Genomic DNA, 21,503 nt, shown 5'->3' with positions numbered 1-21,503 from the left:
CATAAAACTTAATGCTACCACCCAAAACAGATGGGACGGTGTTTTGCACTGCCAAAACGATTCATACATGGAAAACACAAATCCTCAGGTGAGTGGAAGAAAGGCTCAAATTGGAGGATTATCTAAACACGGTGGCCAAGGAAAGGTAGAAGTAATAGTAAAGATTTACAAGCAGTAGAAAAACGTGATCGCAAGCCAACCCCACAATTAGCGCCAGGTGCTTGGACTGGAAGAAATTGACTACTAATGAATTCGTTCATGCAAGCTATACACAACCTCAGGTAGCGTCTTGTGGTTATGCAATTCTGGTTCACTAACCAAGCAGCGTAAAATCGACGATAGTTACGGTAATCGAATCAATTGAGATGATTATGCATCAAAGGATCACATCATATGGATTTGGTGACTCCAAAGGAGCTCCAAGCTATACAAAATGGAGCATCACGCACAGACTATTAAATTAGATCACAGATATATTTTCGGATTCGGCGACATGACACTGCTGATGTCATATGAGGGTATAAAAACGCTGTTGCAACCCGACATGATGCGCATTGCACGATCGCTAAGTGATAAAGCTTTCTTCGAGTGTCTCACAGTAATGGTGCAGTGCAAATGAGGAAAAAGGAAATCCAGTGGATGTGATGAAGTTTATCCTATCATACGTAGTAAATTTATTAGTCGACGCATAATTATTACAGTAATTACGTGTTCAATTTATGTTCGGGTAAAAGTATGTTCAATTGCTAAGATAATTGATACGATAATCCGGATTGCAATTAATGAACATCATTTGGCTTGAAATAGCTTAGACTAAGTATTCTTTTTTCAATATAATCATGCTGAAAATTCGCTTCTAACATCAAAAAAAATAATAACACTTATAAACAATTTCAACTGCTTTACAGCATCAGTTCAATCACCTTGCACAACATTTGAAATGCTATAGTAAACTACCGTGTCAAACAAATCAATAAGCCGACAATGTTCGATTGATTGGCTAGTTTACAACCGTAGACAGCAATCAACGCTTCCATCATATCATGAATTAAAAGGGTTCGGTGTGGTGTTGACCGGTAGCCGAAACGTTCACGCGGTCAGTATCGTAACCGATTGGGCTTGATTATTTTTTACTGAGAAGCAATACGCCATCAGCGGAGAGCAACATGACACATGAACAAGTTTGCTCGACTTTTAGTTTTCCGCATGAGTGCGTCTGGGGCTAGACTGCTTGGAGGATAATTAAGTTACGAGTACACATGTGAAGCTGCAGCCTGACAGCTGATATGTGTTGACCTTTACGAACCCCAAAGTTACGTATCCGCATTGGTGCGTCCTATGTAGGACAACTGACCCTTTTATTCGCTGCAGTTGGGTTGTATAATTGCGGTGTATAAAATATGATGTTCCATTCATGTTTATTCTTCAATAGTTTTTCTGTTACAATGATCCGAACAAAAATGTTATGTTCAAAATTTTACTTATAAAGAACAAATTAAAAAAAGGTTTCCCTGTTCAATTTGATCATTTATATGCTTAAGTATTTCACACGCATCCTAAAAAATGATGCCATGACTTTGACAGTGAATGAAACTGTTTCCGTCTTCTTCACAAGTTATAAAACTTCTCTAGAATTCGAGTCTGCTGCTGCGAAACGTCCTCGCGACGCTGTTTTAATTACAAATAGGGCAAACACGACCGCTTTACCAAAAAATTCCAATAAAATACGCAATATGTAACATGCATGCTTTTCTGTTACTATAACGGATAAAGTCGTAAAACTTGAACTTCAGAACGGCCGCACATGTCATAGTTGCTCCTCCGTAATGGATCTAAGCTAGTGAAGTTGCACAATGAACCACTGTAAGATGGCTAATTTAAAATTAATTCATCATCTTTGTATAGATCGATAACAGTACCGGCTACGTCCTTACCATCGGTTAGGAATGAAAAGAAGGAAGTTTAACAATTGTTGTTGCCAGAGATTAAGTTCACCTTTGCATCTCTAACGACTGTAACGGAAAGGAAGATTACTTTGTCATCGTGGTGACGGATTTTCTTTAATCCTTTTGCCCGTCCGTCTACATGCTTATATATAGACTCTACTGCTCTTCTTTACCGAACCTCGTTAGTAACACTGCCAAGTATCGGTAATAACTGCATGGAAAGGAACTCATTCAACTGTGTAATACGAACAACTCAAAATCAAGTAATATTAGAGCCATGTAGTCTTTGGCAATGTTCTTCCCCATAAAATTTCACAACTTTTAATGGTATTCAGTTGGTGAGAGCATTAGGTTTAATACCCACTTTTATTGATTGAATGTCAAAGTATACTTGAAAAATCTCTTTTCCAAACGATAGAAATTTAGACGGTAATCAATCCGAAACGAATTTTTCCCTTACAGTTTGGACCCATAGGAACCTGTAAAAAATATAAAATATTAGGTTCCATGGAAAATTGAATAACTGGACATGTTTTTTTGGATTTAACATAAGAAAAACCGTTCTTTTTTTTTTCAAAAAAGTCATCGGGGCCAGTTGAAAACATCATTTTCTAGAGCTGCCGCCGAACAAAAGTTTGTTCGTAACACCATTTTCTATCATCTGGAGGGTGAGCTTCAGACGTGTGCAATCTTGGGACACCCTACTGTGTATGTCTTTTTTGGGAATTTAGTGTGAGGGAAGGGTCAAGTAGGGGGATATACACATCCCTCTGACACCGAACTGTCTAATTCTACTAAGATTCGAACTCATGACCAATCACATGTCAAACCTTGAGGCTACGAACTCCCTTAGGATGAGTTCAATGGAAGTTAAAGTGACTAACTTCCATCATCGAAGTCATATTTTAGTACATGTAACCATAGAAATATCTGTGTTTTCTTGCAACTCAAATAAAGACTAATTAAAAACTAACGGAAATCCGTTGCTGGGTTGAGGAATCCAAACACATATACAAAGTCAGCTGCCTAGGGATCAGTTATACGAACGAAATATCTCCTACATTTCAAAATATGTATATTACGCCACCAACAATGTTATGCGAAAGGATAAACCCATCGTCTCTAGCTAATTCAGATTTGCAACAACAAAAAATCCAAAACAAAACCTCAGCTAACACGTTTCGCACCGCTTTCAAAGCCTAAATAGTAGGAGGACGGTGCTGCTAATGGATGCAAACTGTAGCAGCCGTTCGTCACCGTGCCAGGCTAGGCTATACTATTATTTATTTTATGTAACCAAACGCCGCGAAATTGTCTCCGCTCTCTGCCGGCGCGACCCGGCCGGGGCAACCGATGTGGGAAGTCAATTGTGCTGTCATCGAATTAGATTAATGCTTGCTTCGACATCAACCGTGAGCGTTTATGCTATCCGTCGTGTCGGGGGCTCTCGTCCCCGTATGTCAGGTTGCGCATATAGGTACACGTAGCTCTTGTTTTTTTGCTTCGCTTTTGTCAGGGGGTATGCTTTTATGATCTTGTCAAAGTGGACCCCATCATTGCGTAATAACTCTGTATCTGATTTTTACCTGAAAATTACATACTCAGATGTTTCCAATTTCCTTTTTCAATGCAGGATTCTTTAATGGTTATTATAGCAATTAGATTAATTAATTAATGTTTCGGTATTTAGCAACAGTATCTTAAAAGGCTATAATTTTCATTCCGTTGTGATATCCGTCATTACAACAACTATATATTTGCAAATGACGAAGAAGTTATGTTTTTGAAATAGAACTGAGCCAAATATTACATATCTCATGCCTTGAAATCTAGTTTTAGCGGAGAAACGAAAGGCTGAAAAACCTTGGGATTTCAGAGGTTAGAAACTCTTTTATGCAACCAACCGCGGCGAACGTAAAGTCCTGCTTGCTTTCCAACGGAGACGGCGGGAATAAAAACTCTTTCTCGGCGGGCTTACACAAAGCCGATTTACGGCCAATTATATTACATTAGCCCGAGAGCGGAGAGAATGGCACAATTATTTCATTGTGGCTTCATTGCACATTGCACGCATGCACACGGGATAATTGGTTCGCCCCATTCGTGCTAAAGTTCGAGCCGCGAATGTGGACGGTTCTGTTACTCAAACCTGCTTGGTTCGTAATCTGAACGTTATGTATATTTGGATTAATATAAGTATTGTATTTCAGGGGGAAAAACTGAAACACAAGAAGAAATTGTTCCCAGGATAGCCAACTATACGACAAAAAATGTGCTGCTAATATCTCGTACTTTATTCAGAACAAAAAATGAAAAGATATGAAATAAATAAATGCTGATTAGGTACATGATAATTAGGTCACGTTAGATACGAGAATAAGAATCAATAGCCGAACATATACGCTTTCGAATATTCATTTATTTATTTATTATTTATTTATTGGACTTATTTATTATTTATTAATTGGACGAACAGTCTAAATGAACACTTAAAAACTAATGACTAGAACTATATCTGCACATAAAAGTTTGTAACACGATCACGAAAAACAGTAGAGGAAACATGAAGGTCGAACAAACGATAATATCTATTAAATAGAACGCACATAGTTCGAATGAGCTCGTTTTGTGAGTAGTCCGTCCGATATTGATGGATGTTGACAAAAAGTTTCGTTGACGCAGTACCAAGTATAGATGACAGTCCTCAAAGGTATGCTATTCACGTCGATGCATTAGTATTAGTGAGCGTTATGAACTTTTTCCAATTTTGTATTGAATTTAAAATAATTATGCATTTTAAACCAAACTTATAAAACACACTTTCCTGAAAAGTTATAGAAATGATGTTGAAACATGTTTTATTTGTGAGAAATACATAAACATGCTGGAGTTTAGATGAAATATTCTGTTTTTCATCATTTTACCGGTAACCTTTTCGCACTTTTCGTTTTTTTCTTGTACTCTAATAGCGCTTCTAAATAGAGTCGCTTATGTTTCATACAGTAACAAAAGTCATGAGCTATTACAATGACTAAGATTATGCTCCAACTATTAGAAATTTAGCATTTTTATATATTTTATTTCGACATATTGTCGCAATTTTTCACACTAAATCTAAATTAATATCAAATTGTAGTGTGTTTCAACTGGAGATTCACTCTCCAACCAAAAAAATCAAATATAAAACAATATAAAACAATAAATTTCCAAAAATGTTCCGAATTCTATACAAAACGCGAAAATTTTCATAACGAGATTTGTTTGTGTGCGTGGATAGACAAAAATGTAGCATACCTTGTAGAACTGTCATCTTTACTTGGGACGCAGTGGACGTGGCAGCACATTCACATCCATTTTATTGAGAATCCAGGGCGCGTTAATCTCTTCTAGCAGGGTCTTTCGAAAAAAAAACCGCTTTTTGCACATTGTGTCGCTTTTCGAGAGTGTCCATTCCTAAAAGTCTGCACCGGGCTTCGTACGGAGGTATTGCATCTGGATTTCTTCAAGGAAGTAGTCTAAGAGCAAATTTCATGAACTTTGATTGGATTTTCTCGATTCTGGTTATCCAGATCCTGCGAAAGAAGCTCAACACGACGCAGGCAGTAAGGATCACGAAATTCGATTGCCATCCGGAGAATGAACCCTAGTTACCGTCTAGATTTGTTGATTATATGACTATAGTGTTCCCGGAAGCTTAACTCTGCATCAAGCATAACCCCAAGATGTCGCACTACGTTAGCTCTGGTAATGGTTTCATCGCCTATACGATAGTTCTACTGACTAGGTTGTTTTTTCTTCGCAGAAGTAATCAATGAACATTTCGATACACTGATAACCATCATGTTGTGTTGATACCAGTTTTGATAGGTAATACATTTTTAAGTCATCGGCATACAGTAATTTACAGTCTTTGGGCAGTGGTAGACAGATGTCGTCGAAAAAAATGGTGAATAGTAGTGGCCCCAAGTTGCTGCCTTGCGGAACACCTGATCGGTTAAAAAATTCTGCTGACTCCATGGAATCCAGTTTGGCAGATAGGTTAGGTGGTTAACACTGTCGAAGGCCGCTTTCAAGTAGGTATAAACTATATCAATTTGATACCTCTGTGGCATGGAGGTGTGGCACAGTGATGTGAATTGAGTTAGATTAGTTACAATGGATCTGCCAGGAAAGAATCCATATTGCTCATGCGAAATATATTGCTCTACTGCCCGGAAGAGTTCTGCGTTCATAAGTAACTTTATAGGCCATAACTGACTCATGCCATTACTGGTACATTTTTTCTAGGTATTGCTATAACTGGTACAACTGGTACGTCTTCTTCATTCGAACGTATTATTTTTTGCATTTTTTGCAAACCACTAATTCTCTCATCGATGTGAGAAATTATTTACATTGAAAATCGAAAATGTTCATCACATTTCCAATATGAACACAAAACTTTTCCAATATTTAGGTCAAGAAATTACATCAATACTAAAGCATGCAACACAGTCCGGGTCATTTCTGACTTAGTTGCAGCTTTGCACAGTTTTGGGACTCAGTATGAAATATTATTCCTAAGGAGCTAAAAATAGTCAAAGGCTACCAAAGACCAAAAAAATCAAAAAGGAAGTCCAAAAAAGGTAAATGATCCCAATATAGGATTATGCTACTAAGGACCAGAAGAGGCCAAAATGCGGGAAGGATACCTAATTTAATTTAGATTTGACCTGAAAATACCTCTTAAGGCCAGCGAACACTAGAATAGAAAATATTCACAATCGAGCTGAAGATCGCCCAAAATGTTTCATGGGGCAAACAACTAGGATTAATCCACCTAGTGGCCTAGTGATGAAACTTATTTTTGTTATATCATCACATCAGACCAGTTTTTAACCACTGTCAAAATGCGTTATGCATTATGCGTTGCTATATTCTGAAAGTTTGTTATAAATTTGCAAAAGTTACGCAATTCATAGTTCATAAATAATGAGAACCTCTAGGCTCAATGTATACTCTTAGTTTTTTTAAACTTTTGTAGCTGTGTATAGTTTCTAATACACCTCGTAACTGAAATTTCTTCAGGCGGCATCCACACATTACGTAACGATCATAGGAGGAAGAGGGGTATTCTTGAGCGTTACAAAGGAGAGAGGAGGACTAGCATTTTTATCGAGCAAATTCTTCCACAGCGTTATCTAATTTTTATAGGGGGATAGGCGTTGGCGTTAGGATTCGTTACATAGGGAGGATGGGGGTCTGAAAACTGTTTTTTTTGCGTTACGTAATTTATAGATCACACCTGAGCATGTTTGACTCTCATTCCCCATTTACTATTATGAATAACTATTGAATATTAAAAAAAACTCAATAATGGGTGGGTAAAATTAAATAGAGTGTATATTTTTTCAGAAAGACATAAATACAATCTACAACTTTATAGAAGACGTCATACCGATCAAACAAACCGTTTTGGCCGTTTAAGAACAAGGGAGGAGCTACAAAGTATTAGCCAACTGATTGACTCAGAAAATTTGAGCTTTTACTACGTTGACTTGAGATGCGTCTAAACGGATGCATCAGCTTATTTTTAATTTTTCGCTTTTTTATTTTATCAAGTGAACTTTTTTGAATAAATGATGCTATTTGTTTAAGTTTATGATAATAAATAATAATAGGTGATGACATTCAAAATCCAAATAGTTTTGCAAGAAAAACCTATGAAAAACATGGTGCGTCTAAACGAACACATGTCACTGTATTTACTGAATTCAGTAATTACTACCTACGAAAATATACAGTGAAAAATAAATCCTGCGAAGTACCTACAAAAATATGAAGTGAAAAATAAATCAATTTTAAACTAATTGACACAATTCGACAAAAAAAAATTTCTAGACCCCTTCAACAGCATACACAAAGTGTGTAACTGCTCGCAGCTCTACCTGCGAAGTGATCTCGTATTGACGAACTTGGTATCTGGCCTCCCGATAGAAAGTCCGTCGAAAGAAATCGATATCCGATCGACGGCTCGTTTGATACCAATCCTAGGACTGCATTTTCATTTCACAAAAGTTCAATGTTCGTCATTGCATAATATGCAGTGCAATGATGGTGATGATGATGGACAGCGACATCAAGCGACGGAACCGGTTCCCGAGAAATGGAAGTATCAATGACTTAATATCCATTCCATCTGCATTCGCCGAACCGGTTGCATCCCGTCTGATCTGATGCACATTTAAACTGCCTCGGATGGATGGGAAATGGCGCGTGCTTGTGTCTACGCACGTAAGTATTATACATCATGATTTATTGGGCACCTCGGTGCCCACAAAGTGGCAATACTCGTTATACACAACATTCAACTGAACGGTTCCTATTTTTTTTCTATTCGCACCCAGTTGACTTAGTTACCTATTTCCTGCTACACAACGCCAAAGTGATGTTGCAAAAACTAGTAATTTTCCGGCCATAACCAACCGTTTTTTAACAGGCAACGATTAATTTGGAATAATCACTCAATACACGGCCCTTACTAGGTAGCGTCACGAAGAAAAAATAACACCAGTAATGTGTAATTTATGTTTCAATTTCGATGAATTTCATGGGCCACGCATATGGCACTGGGGTACAAAATTCCTCTGTCACGAAAATGTGGTTTTAAAGAATGGCACTAAAGGACAACCATAGGTGTTGTATTCATTGTATATGACGTTTAGAGTGATAAAAAATTTAAGCAAACTCAAGTAAATGAAGCAAATGTGTGCTACTGTTCTTAAAGACATTGTTGTTCCAAGAAAACTTATTCATTTATACAGCCGATGAATTTTTCTATAAAGTTGCAGGGAGAAAATTAGAACGCAATGCCCTTTGCCTTCACATTTATTTGCATCGAAGAGTCAGTTCGCTGACTAGCCCAAAAATTGGCAAAAACGCTAAACAGCTAGTTAAGATTTAGCACCTCTAATCATGAGACTGAATGTACTTATCGCTACAATCATTGCATTTCTCATTTACTGAGCAATAAAATTTATAAAAAAAAACTTCAATAATGCAACTATAACATTAGGTATAATACAAAATAATCCAAATAAAAACAAGCAACACAGCCGAGTATCAACAATCTCTACTTAGTGAATTACTTTTATCGGACGCTGACCAACAGTTGATTGCAACGAAAACCTCTGAAAAACTTACCACGATCTGACTCTGCTCACATGAGGTTTGGGAAGACTGTTCGATGCAAACCTGGCATGCACAACACGCCGCGAAAGCCTCCCTTTTTCCCAACTCGCTCAGGTACATACGTATGGGGTCTCCGAATAGGAAAACCTCATCGCACTGCGCACGGCTCGGCCCGGGAGGGGGCCACCAGTATAAAGCATTAAACAGTGGCAACTTTTCAACCATACCTTCTGCCGACCGGTGCTTTGTGAACATTTACCTGCGTACTCTGTGGTGCCTGTTTGTAGTGTGCGCTCTCAGATCAGTGTTTAGGATCGTTGCTGTGAAGTTGCTCTAGTTCCTGCCAAAAGCTTTCAGTGGTTTTTTAACATGTTCCGATCAATTGTGAGTGCGCCGTTTGTTAAACCAAGAACAATTAAGGACTGTTCTATCGAAATAAAATGTGCCCAAAAGCCAGTGTTTATTTTGATCCCGAATTATGTTGTATATCGTAGATATTCGTGACCCTGTTCACCGTGTGCCTCGCCGGTATCATTCACCACCGGCAGGACGATGAAGAAGTGGCAGAAACCGAGCATCACCACAACATCGACCACAAGCATGCGACCTCACACCAGAGCTTCAAGTTCCATCACTTCCACGCTGTTCCAGTTTACGTTAAAAAGGAGGATCAACAATTCCTGAAGCACCCGGTAGAGGTGTCAGGACTAAAGCATAACCTAAAGGTAGGTTGAGTTTTCTCTGAGGTTTAATGAGATCTAGCAGTGGCATAATACCAAGAAGAGTGTTTTGAAGAGGAATAAGCAATCTCGGTGAAATCGGTTAATGAACCTTTGTCACGTTTCGTGGGAAGTGCAGTGCAGAACATAGTGAAATATGCAATCTATCTGGAGAACTATTCTAAAAATGATGCCGCTGTTCGTAAAAACTGTTTTTAAGCTGTAAAACTACGTTTCAAGATTTTATTAAACTTTCAAATATTTGAATCATGATTGCTACATTTTTTCTACTGTTAAAAATTGTGGAATCTAAAAAAAGACATGAGAATTCTATTATGATCTTTGGAAGAACAGTGGTAACCACCATTCCACTAAATCGCCTTTTTATTATTTAGCGGCGCTAAACGATTTAACGATTTCGCTTATTTTTTAATTGATAAGCGGCTTCGCTAAATTTGCAGTGGTACGAAAAAAAAATATTCACAAGAATGGTGGGCATCAGTTTAGACATATTTTTGGCTTTCAAAATGCCTAGTTCAATTCTGCTGGAACTTGCTATTATCAACAACATTTGGAGCAAAAACTTCATGAAAAATAGGTATATATGCCTGTAATATCTCGGGCTATAATTATGTTACTAGGAATATTTTTTTCCAATAAGATGAAACGATGCTATATATAATATAGCATCCACTAAGGTGTTTTCAGAGTGTTGAATTCATTTAAACATTAAGAAGCACAATACCTAGGCAGGGATTCGCTAAAGATTGACCTCTTCAGAAATCGATTAGCGAATATGTCGCTAACCACACGATTAGTGGTTATCGACTCTATATTTTGCGGCTATCGGAATAACGATTAGCATTGCAAATTTTTCTTTCGGCGGTGTCCAACACGGGTCGTTTACAACTTTGTTGAAGATTACTTCTGGATGCGTTAAATCATTTTCGATATGTGCAATTGATGTTTTTCTTTTTTTTTCTGTCAGACAGTTTTTAGAATAAACGTGACACCTAATCCAAAAAATACTTTTGTTGTATAACAGCTTCTTAGGTTTTAGTCTAAATCAAAACCGGCCAATGGCAGCCTAATAAGCTATAAATGAACAAAATTGTTTGTTGGCAAATTTCGAAAATCGATATTGAACAATTTTATTCCACGTTACCTAATTAACATAAAACATTGATGCAGTAATTTTTCTCTTCATTTCTTGCATATTAGCAGACACTGATATATTTGCTCTTAAAAGATATTATTTAAACAAAAAAAAGTTATCTTTTTACCCGTAATTTCAGAATTTTATTAAAATTTTTGAGCTATCATTAGAACTATCAATGCTGGTTATTAAGCATGCTTAGCGCCCAAATTAACAAAGAAGAGGTTTTTGACAACTTCGCAGTATGAAATTCCAATATAAAATTTAATCAAATATACTTTACTTTCGTAATTATGGTATTGTTATCCAAACTAGGTATAAATTATTGGTTAAAAACCATTGTTTTGATTTGTTGTCACGATAGGTTTCAACGATTATGAGATAGCGTAATCCCCACACAAATCAACTAGTGTAGCTGTGAAATTTATGACCAAAATATCTTAGACTCAAAAACATCTTAGACCGCACACAGAAATAATCATTTCTTTATGCCCCAGATTGTCCACCCAGAAACGGAACACAGCCACGGCCATGGTTTGACACTGGAAAACCACAGTGAATTCGACAGTAAGCTGCACGGTGGACACGGCTACGATCTGGGTCACGCCGGTTCGGAGCATGTGGCCCAGGATTACGGTCACGAGTACGAGCACCACTACGGCCAGCTGGATGATGGTGACGAGAGCTAAGCTGTTGGATGCCATTACTGCGTGTAGAGCTGAACAGTGCAGTGCAGACGCAGTAGAATTTTGGTTTTATTTATGAATGTGATATAGTCAACTACTTGATAAGTATTGAAAAGTTTGCCTCCTGCGAGAAGGGGAGCAAATCGTAATTTATCTAATGTTAGTGTCTTCCATTGTTATTTTTTTCAATTTGTTGAACAATCATCGCCCTTCTCCATAAATATGGTATAATTGTGATTCCTGATCAGAATTTCATGAATCCGAAATTTTCCTAATTCCCAATATACTTTTCAGCTATCTAATAGCTAATCTGAAGTCAATAATACTGGTCAACACAGATGCACTCCAAAAGCTCAAACCGGAAAAAAATAAAGATTTATTCCACCATTCCTGTGAATTTTGGCGTTCTAAACGGAAACCACGATAGGAAAAATTTCTAAAACCAGACTATTAACAAGAACCATCATATCAAGAAGACTGGGAACTCGACCTGAAATTGAGCGACAGTTTTGGCAGCGCAGTCTTTTGAGTAAATGTGAAACTGACGCATAGAGTTCTCCAAGCAAAATCTCACGAACATTAGCACCATTGCAATCTAAGATAGTGTGCGTAGAATTAATCTCTGTTTATTTATTTTTTGTTCGAGATTCTTACAGCTAACAGAAAATTCTTACAGCTAACAAAGAAAACTATCTCACTAACACTAATGCATCACACCAATACAGAACCAAATGGAGAAACCTATGGCTGTGTGCTGGCTCAGACAGGATCACCGCATACGCACACAATTCGCTGCGATGCAATTCTCACCACTTTCATAACAGAGCAAAATCATTTCAAATCGCCTGGAAATACGCAAAAATTTAATCGACCATTTTTTATTTGAATGAAACTTTGCACACGTATTTGGCTTAGCAAACTGAGCATTTTTCACATGTGGAGAGATTTTTTACACCCATGAGTTAGGGTAGGGAACATATTTTAAGCAGCTTTAGGAGCCGCCTGTGTATTGAGACGAAATACTTGAAATATATAAGGTGAAATATAAACATGAGTATATCGATTTGTTCTCTATTTTTTTCTCTGTCAGCACTTGTTTTTAGATTCTAAAATCGATTGAGCAAACTTTAACAATGATCAATTAAAGTTCCCTATCGAGGGACGCTATTCCAATCACCCCAAACCTTTTAATTAGTTTGCATCTGTTTTGCAGGGGATTTATTTCAGCACCTAAAATGCGCCTGAATAGCTGCAACAATTTTCGTTTGATGTTTTTTCAAAGTTTTTTCCGTGTTGAACGAAATTTTATGCATTCGTAAGACAGCTAGTCAATCAGAGTTTTCGTTCTCATCATTAAAATTGTCGATTTTTGTCAAAATTCAGGAGATCGAGGCCCGTTTATTTCGACTGATTAGAACAGGCTCCGCTGCTTAAGCCGTTCCTCACCCTACATTCTAAAAGGGCGTATGCCTTTTGGCATAGGTTTTATTCGAAGCATTGTAGCCCAGAAACCGTTGGTTGTATAGAAAAAATGTCTGAGATTTTTTTTAATTTTTTTTTAAAAAAACTTGACGTTAATACGCAACTTTAAAAAAAAAGTCCAGGATGGTGAAATGAAAAATAATTTTTTATGGTAGATTAATTTATTTATGAAAATTCTAATTTAAACATTTTTCAAAATATTTGTATTCTGATGATTTTAAAAGATGCAGAGAGTCATTTTGAATCAAAAAGCTCTTGGTAGTAAACATTCTAAAGGCATTGGTTTTCGAGTTATTTCTAATTTAAGCTCAAAAAATTGTAATTAGTTAGGAAAATACACGTTTTTCTTAATTTGTCCATGGTTCTCCAGCAAAAACCATACGTTAATTGGAATCCTTGATCAAAAATAAACAATTCATTTTTTGACAACAAAACGATTGGGCGAACGGTTCTGAAGAAAAAAGTTAAATGCTCTAAGTGATATAAATATATATAAGAATCAAATATTTATTTTCGAGTTTTATTATCTTAGGAACATATATTTTTATGACATAGATACTTTACAGAACTAGTTTCACCTTATATTTTATACATCATAAGTAAATGATTCGTCATCTTTTAAAAAGAGCTTCGTTTGTATCTTATTTTCTGAAATCGGAACAAAAGAGTAATACTTTTGCGTGGCAGCTATTATTACAGATTTTTTGAAAATATTGCTCCATTCTGTTACTCCTTGTTCAGAACCAAATGGAGAAACCTATGGGTGTGTGCCGGCTCAGACAGGATCACCGCATACGCACACAATTCGCTGCGATGCAATTACCACCACTTTCATAACAGAGCAAAATCATTTCAAATCGCCTGGAAATACGCGAAAATTTAATCGACCATTTTTTATTTGAATGAAACTTTGCACACGTATTTGGCTTAGCAAACTGAGCATTTTTCACAGGTGGAGAGATTTTTTACACCCATGAGTTAGGGTAGGGAACATATTTTAAGCAGCTTTAGGAGCCGCCTGTGTATTGAGACGAAATACTTGAAATATATAAGGTGAAATATAAACATGAGTATATCGATTTGTTCTCTATCTTTTTCTCTGTCAGCACTTGTTTTTAGATTCTAAAATCGATTTAGCAAACTTTAACAATGATCAATTAAAGTTCCCTATCGAGAGACGCTATTCCAATCACCCCGAACCTTTTAAGCAGTTTGCATCTGTTTTGCAGGGGATTTATTTCAGCACCTAAAATGCGCCTGAATAGCTGCAACAATTTTCGTTTGATGTTTTTTCAAAGTTTTTTCCGTGTTGAACGAAATTTTATGTATTCGTAAGACAGCTAGTCAATCAGAGTTTTCGTTCTCATCATTAAAATTGTCGATTTTTGTCAAAATTCAGGAGATCGAGGCCCATTTATTTCGACTGATTAGAACAGGCTCCGCTGCTTAAGCCGTTCCTCACCCTACATTCTAAAAGGGCGTATGCCTTTTGGCATAGGTTTTATTCGAAGCATTGTAGCCCAGAAACCGTTGGTTGTATAGAAAAAATGTCTGAGAATTTTTTTTTTTTTTTTAAACTTGACGTTAATACGCAACTTTAAAAAAAAAAAAGTCCAGGATGGTGAAATGAAAAATAATTTTTTTATGGTAGATTAATTTATTTATGAAAATTCTAATTTAAACATTTTTCAAAATATTTGTATTCTGATGATTTTAAAAGATGCAGAGAGTCATTTTGAATCAAAAAGCTCTTGGTAGTAAACATTCTAAAGGCATTGGTTTTCGAGTTATTTCTAATTTAAGCTCAAAAAATTGTAATTAGTTAGGAAAATACACGTTTTTCTTAATTTGTCCATGGTTCTCCAGCAAAAACCATACGTTAATTGGAATCCTTGATCAAAAATAAACAATTCATTTTTTGACAACAAAACGATTGGGCGAACGGTTCTGAAGAAAAGAGTTAAATGCTCTAAGTGATATAAATATATATAAGAATCAAATATTTATTTTCGAGTTTTATTATCTTAGGAACATATATTTTTATGACATAGATACTTTACAGAACTAGTTTCACCTTATATTTTATACATCATAAGTAAATGATTCGTCATCTTTTAAAAACAGCTTCGTTTGTATCTTATTTTCTGAAATCGGAACAAAAGAGTAATACTTTTGCGTGGCAGCTATTATTATAGATTATTTGAAAATATTGCTCCATTCTGTTACTCCTTGTTCATATTCTTCATATGATACCCAACAAAATGACATTTTTGATGAATTTTTATTACTTTTCTGATTAGACCAATTCATTTGCGCTTGTAATGTTCATGTTCTTCAGCTAAACTTGCATTTCCTGCCATTCGTTTTAATATGCCACCAATTGCATCACATGGGCCTTTAACATGAGAAGTCGCAAAAAATGCCACTCTGCATCGACGTTATATTTTGTTTTGAACTTGCAAGAACTTGCAAAGTTTTTTCTATTTTTATATTGTGAGGCAGCTCCATCAGACATTAATATCGCTTTTTTCAACTCTATTGTTGTTTTCAGAAAAACTCATGAATTTGGCAATGAACACCTGAACCGCAACAGTATCATGATGGAGTACTTCCGATATTACGATGAAGCTGATATTCTTAAGTGTTCCAGATTCTGAATAGTAAACAACGAAGGGATGAATGATGGCTTGACTATTATTCCAATAACTACACGAATCACAAATTGATAATATCGTATTAAGATGAGCTTGACTGTTCAATATTTTTAATTTTGCAATAACGTTTTCGTTTAATTTGCGTAAGCTTGATGAGCACCGATGATCAGGAAAGGGTTTACAGCATTTGGGCTTGGTGTATTCCATTTTCACTTTATTCATCTTCACAAAATGCAAACTGTTACTAACACATCTGGAGTAGTGCAATCGTATTTATATACGAAAACAGATGTTATAGGTAACCCAGTAGTTATTGGTTGCGTACTTTACAAACAGTTATTATTATTAAACAAGAAGATAGTGTTGCACGACAAACATATTTTTATATAAAACATTCGGCAAGGGGGAACGCGTAGGTAGGCTAAGGTTTAGCGCTTGAGTTATTTATCCAATCGTTTTGTTGTCAAAAAATGAATTGTTTATTTTTGATCAAGCATTCCATTGAACGTATGGTTTTTGCTGGAGAACCATGGACAAATTAGGAAAAACGTGTATTTTCCGAAATATTAATAATTTTTCGAGCTAAAATTAAAAATAACTCGAAAACCAATGCCTTTAGAATGTTTACTACCAAGAGCTTTTTGATTCAAAATGACTCTCTGCATCTTTTAAAATCATCAGAATACAAATATTTCGAAAAATGTTTAAATTATAATTTTCGTAAAAAAATTAATCTACCATAACAAAATTATTTTTCATTTCTCCATCTTGGACTTTTTTAAAAGTTGCGTATTAACGTCAAGTTTCTTTAAAAAAAATAAAAAAAATTCAACTCTTTTTTTTTTAATTGAAATTTAATGTTTATTTTTAAATTTTTTTGGTAAAAAAAATTTTTTTTTGTGCAGTGTATATTTTTTTATGGTGCATTTTTAATTCCCTATAACTCATTCTCAGACAGTTTTTCTATACAACCAACGGTTTCTGGGCTACAATGCTTCGAATAAAACCTATGCCAAAAGGCATACGCCCTTTTAGAATGTAACTCATGGGTGTAAAAATCTCTCCATCTGTGAAAAATGCTCAGTTTGCTAAGCCAAATACGTGTGCAAAGTTTCATTCAAATCAAAAATGGTCGATATTAGACCATAGGTCATTTGGCGCGATCTTGCTCAACAAGCTTCCACTTTTACAGCTGTTTGATTTGACGCTTGTCATCTTCACAGATGTCAGTCTTCTACATATGCATTTGCTATTAACAAAAGGAATAGGTCGATCCAGAAAATCGACGAAAGCAGAAAGGACATTTCACGACAGCTGAGTATTAAGATCCAGTCCGCAAGAAACACAACCCTCTTTCTGAGGAACGTTGTTTTAATATTCTCTGATTTGGTTGAAATTTCCGGCGTTTGTTTGTCTATTCAAGGTTGGAAGTTTTGCAAAATTTCTGTTTTTTCATTAGGGTTAAGTAGGGTAAAACGGCCCTTAAAAATGATATGTCCAAAAACGTCCAAAGTAGAGAATTACTCTACTTTACTAAACTATCTCAATCTAGCATACCAGAAGATATGAATTCTGACCCATATTTACGTCTGATCTGGAGTTGGCCGGAAAAATGATCAAATATTTTGTTTTACTAATGTTTAGTTCTAGTTGTTTAAAATTTAACCAATTCGCCAGGTAATGTAGATCTTGGTTTAAAAGTGTTTCAACATCATTTGGATTTTAAGCTGCAACAGAATAGTGTCATCGTCATAAATTTACATCGCAAAACTGTAAAACTTGCTTCATGTCATTAATATAAATTATAAACAAAATGAACCCTAAAACATTTTCTTGCGGTACACTCTGTATATTAGCAATGGAAACTATAATAAACGTGTATTCGGTATGACTTTGGAAGCAAGAATGATTTATTGTGCTAATAGGGTATACAGAGTTTTTGACAGTTCTCTCCCATTATCCCAGGCCCCTGACAGGGTACTGAACACCCTCACCACAGGCTCATTGATTATCCAAACCTGTTCTTGATAATTGTCTCGATCCTCTGTTTAAACATTTCTTCTGATGGTTCATAAGCTGAACTCTGTGAAGGAAATACATATGGCGTTTAATTTACTTTTGTACCTGGGATCTTGTTTGCGTTTTTTTAAGGGTCTTCCTAACGAGCCAGTATCAAAGATTTGTTTGCGTTTTCTCTTTCGACAGTTTTCGGGTTTTATGACCAAACTACCTCCCTCGAACCCTAATACCTCTTCTTCTACTGCAACAAGCTGTCCGTTCCTGTTATTCGAATCCTCTAAAACTTGTGAGTGATTGCTCAAAATATTTTTGTAGGACACTTCTTCAGTCTTCGCTAATCCCTGACCCACGTCACATTGCGGTGGCACCTTCGTGAAAGTGTCTTTTACCTTCGGTTCACGTTGAAGTTGCTTGGAGGTCTCTCTTACTGCTGAGTTATCCTTCACCATTTGATCAGTGTGACGCTTGATGGTTCTACCAGAAACGTCAAGCTTTACTATGTAGTTTCTTAGACCCACTGTGTGCAGCACCACTGCTTTCGTCCAGGCAGCTTTGTTCGGATTAGAGTAATCTCTAACAAACACTGATTCCCCTCTGTTGAACACTGCTTCTCTAACTCCCTTATATTGCTTTATCTGGTTTTTTTTGGCTTCGTTCGATATTCAATTTGATGCGGTCTGATGTTGTGCACGTTTTGTTCATGGGGTTTACCAGATCCATTCTCGACTTTATGTCTCTGTTGATCATTGCGAGCCACTTGTGACGAGCAATGTTTTGATTTACGGTAGCCCATCAAAATGTTGGAGATAATTTCTGTTAGAGCTCGACCATTTCTGCTTCGGAGGGATTTCTTTAATGATGTTTTGAAGGTTTTTACAAAATTTTCCGCAGCACCGTTTGTTGCTGGATGACCCGGCGCTGTGAGTGTATGCTTGATTCCGTTGGCTGTCAGAAACCGCCGAAATTTTTCGGCTGTAAATTGTGTGCCGTTGTCACTGACTACTTCGTCGACCAAACCGAATCTGGACATGCATTCCATAAGCTTTTCTATGGTAAAATCAGCTGTAATGGTCTTAGTGTGGAAAACTTCGGGCCATTTTGTCAGAGCGTCAATTATAATCAAAAACCAAGTGCCCTCTACCGGCTGTAAATTGTGTCCTGCGAATTCTAGATGTACTCTGGACCATGGTTTACCAGGGACGTTCCATGGAATAAGTTTTTCCCGAGGCGGTGACGGTTGTTCCAGGGCACACGATTCACACTGTTGAGCGTGTATTTTTATATCATCATCGAGACCAGGCCACCAAACCTCTTGCAACGCTTTTCATTTTATTGATACCAAGATGGGACGAATGAAGAATGCGCAGTATTTCGTTCCGTAGTGTGATCGGTACTACGACACGATGGCCACGCATGATGATGCCGTCCTCTATAGACAACTCTTCGAAGACATTTTTAAAAGCCACCAATTCTGCTTCGACACCACATCGGTTCCCGTCCAAAATACATTTTCGTAGTTTGGTCAAAGTTTCATCGTTGTCGGTGCTCCTCTTCAACATTATTTTATCCACCAGAACCGTTTCTTGTGACGTCACAAAATTCAGGTACGAAGCATCTTCTTTCCACAGTTCCCACGATTCTATGGGTGCTCTTGACGGATAATCTACAATGTTGTCTCCGGACTTAACATATTCCAGATTGCATTTGAAACCGGAGAGAAAATTAGCCCATCACTGGATGCGTCCAGCAGTCATAACCTGTATACCTTTCTGCGGGCTCAAAATGGATACCAATGGGTTGTGATCGGTTTTGATAGTGAACTTGTTTCCTGCTAAATATTGGCAGTACTTAAATCTAGAAAATCTATAACGAGCGTCTTAGCAGAGTGATTGAGATCAATCAAAGAAATAGTTATCGGTTTCCGTTATACTCTACTAAATTTTTTGGAAATAAATATTGAAATTCAGTCCGCAAATATATATTTCGACTGTGACGTACAGTCTTCCTCAGTGCTTATGTGGACTGGTAAATAGTGACGTTACGATTCTGCTGATACCGATCCATAATCGATTCTTTTTTCACGATACGCGACAAATTGGTATCGATGCTCGAGCTCGATACTTTTGAGATATCGATACATTTTGTTAGAATCGAAAAAAATAATTCGCGACTACAACACTTCTGCTGTTCTCCTGACTTTTGAGTTAAAAAAAGGAAGGCAAACATTTATGCTTCTTTTTAGTACATAGTTTATTACAGAGTTTCGTGTAGGTGCGAGCAGGCTATATAATATGCTTTAGCTTCGTGTCGTTTTTTTAGCGGTAACAGAAAGTTCGCGACAATCCTAGATCCGAGATTTAAAAACATTTATTTTCAGGATTCTGCTGCTTGTGCTAAAGCGGTGAGTAAAATCCGTAACGTCATGGAGCGAAACGATGGAGCCAAAAAAGTTGACGCGAGTGTAGATACGCAGATACACCATAAATCACATGAAAAACCATACGACTTTTGGGAACATCACAAGCTATTAACATTTGATACGCCAAATAAACATACTCAAGCGGGGGATGAATTAGCGGATTATCTTAAATTACCGTTGAGTGATTAAATTACTTCAGTTCCGTGCGAGCGCCTGTTTTCGAAAGCTGGGTCATTGATATCGGAAAAAAGAAACCGTTTATCGGCGACATATCTACAAAAGCTTTGTTTTCTGGGAAGTATTGATGAGTCCGAATGGTTTAATTAGAATAAATATATGTTACTTAAGTTGCAATAAACAATAATATTATTTTAAACGTTATTCAAAACATTGTTCTTGAAAAACTATTCGAACGATCCGATACTTAACAAAATCGATACTCTGGAAGCGATATTATCAAAGTATCAGTCTTTTTTCTCGATACCAGTATCGATTCGAGAATCGATACTTTGATTAATTTTACCGTCACTACTGGTAAAGAGCAAAGCGTAAATCCTGTTTTTTTTTAATTTGTAGTAGGTAAAAATGAAAATTTAGCACCGTTAATTGGAGTTAGGTAGGGAATTATGCGGTCGATTGTTTACCGTACCATGTCTGGGGTTTTTGGGAAGCAGATTGAATAGCCATGAGGGGTGATTACCTGCGTCTTTATTGAGAAGCGTGCATGAGTGTTGTTTATAAATTTCTAAACTTTCAGCTACGTCTAATTTCCATAAATTATTAACGGGGCGGAGGAGGTGAATGTTATCCGAAGTTAGTGGATGTTCCTCGTTAAAAATATGTTCAGCCACTTTTGATTTGAAATGGTGTGGTGGGGCATTTGTTGAAACTTTACTTGCTTTGGTCACTTCTGCGAAATGTTTTTTGAAACGTATCCCTATGTTACGTTTAGTTTGTCCAATGTAAACCATGTCACAGTGACTGCATGCAATTTTATAAATTCCAGCTTTGTTCAGGGTATCAATAGGGTCTTTGGTAGACCCTAATTTAGTTTTGAGTTGGGTATTTCTACTAGTGTAGACAATATCCATCCCAAATTTTGTAAATTTTGAACGAAGTGGGCGTGTCAAGTGGGCGAAGTGTCGTGTCAAAAAAAAATATATATATATATATATATTTGCGGACTGAATTTCAATATTTATTTCCAAAAAATTTAGTAGAGTATAACGGAAACCGATAACTATTTCTTTGA

General features: G+C 36.6%; 1 protein-coding gene and 1 long non-coding RNA gene across 2 annotated transcripts; both read left to right on the top strand.

Moving 5' to 3' along the window:
* The first annotated feature begins 9,343 nt into the window (after window positions 1-9,343).
* Window positions 9,344-11,914, top strand: LOC129730248 (histidine-rich glycoprotein). Its single transcript, XM_055689426.1, has 3 exons — window positions 9,344-9,500; window positions 9,611-9,841; window positions 11,489-11,914. The coding sequence occupies exons 1-3, from the start codon at window positions 9,486-9,488 to the stop codon at window positions 11,678-11,680; spliced, it is 438 nt and encodes a 145-aa protein (XP_055545401.1). The 5' UTR covers window positions 9,344-9,485; the 3' UTR covers window positions 11,681-11,914.
* Window positions 11,915-20,091: 8,177 nt separating this feature from the next.
* LOC129732866 (uncharacterized) lies at window positions 20,092-20,632 on the top strand. The gene is made up of 2 exons (XR_008729369.1): window positions 20,092-20,153; window positions 20,210-20,632. It is a non-coding gene; the product is annotated as an uncharacterized LOC129732866 (long non-coding RNA).
* The last annotated feature ends 871 nt before the right edge of the window (window positions 20,633-21,503 follow it).

Source organism: Wyeomyia smithii, chromosome 3 (genome assembly GCF_029784165.1).
Source record: "Wyeomyia smithii strain HCP4-BCI-WySm-NY-G18 chromosome 3, ASM2978416v1, whole genome shotgun sequence".
Lineage (NCBI taxonomy): Eukaryota > Metazoa > Arthropoda > Insecta > Diptera > Culicidae > Wyeomyia > Wyeomyia smithii.
Note: the sequence above shows the minus strand (reverse complement) of the source record. Positions and strands in the feature narration are given on the sequence as shown.

Bases quoted from the DNA above. Each gene is read 5' to 3' on its own strand.
- LOC129730248 (XM_055689426.1), top strand. The intron at 9,842-11,488 runs GTAGGTTGAGTT...TTTATGCCCCAG, and splicing joins GACTAAAGCATAACCTAAAG to ATTGTCCACCCAGAAACGGA.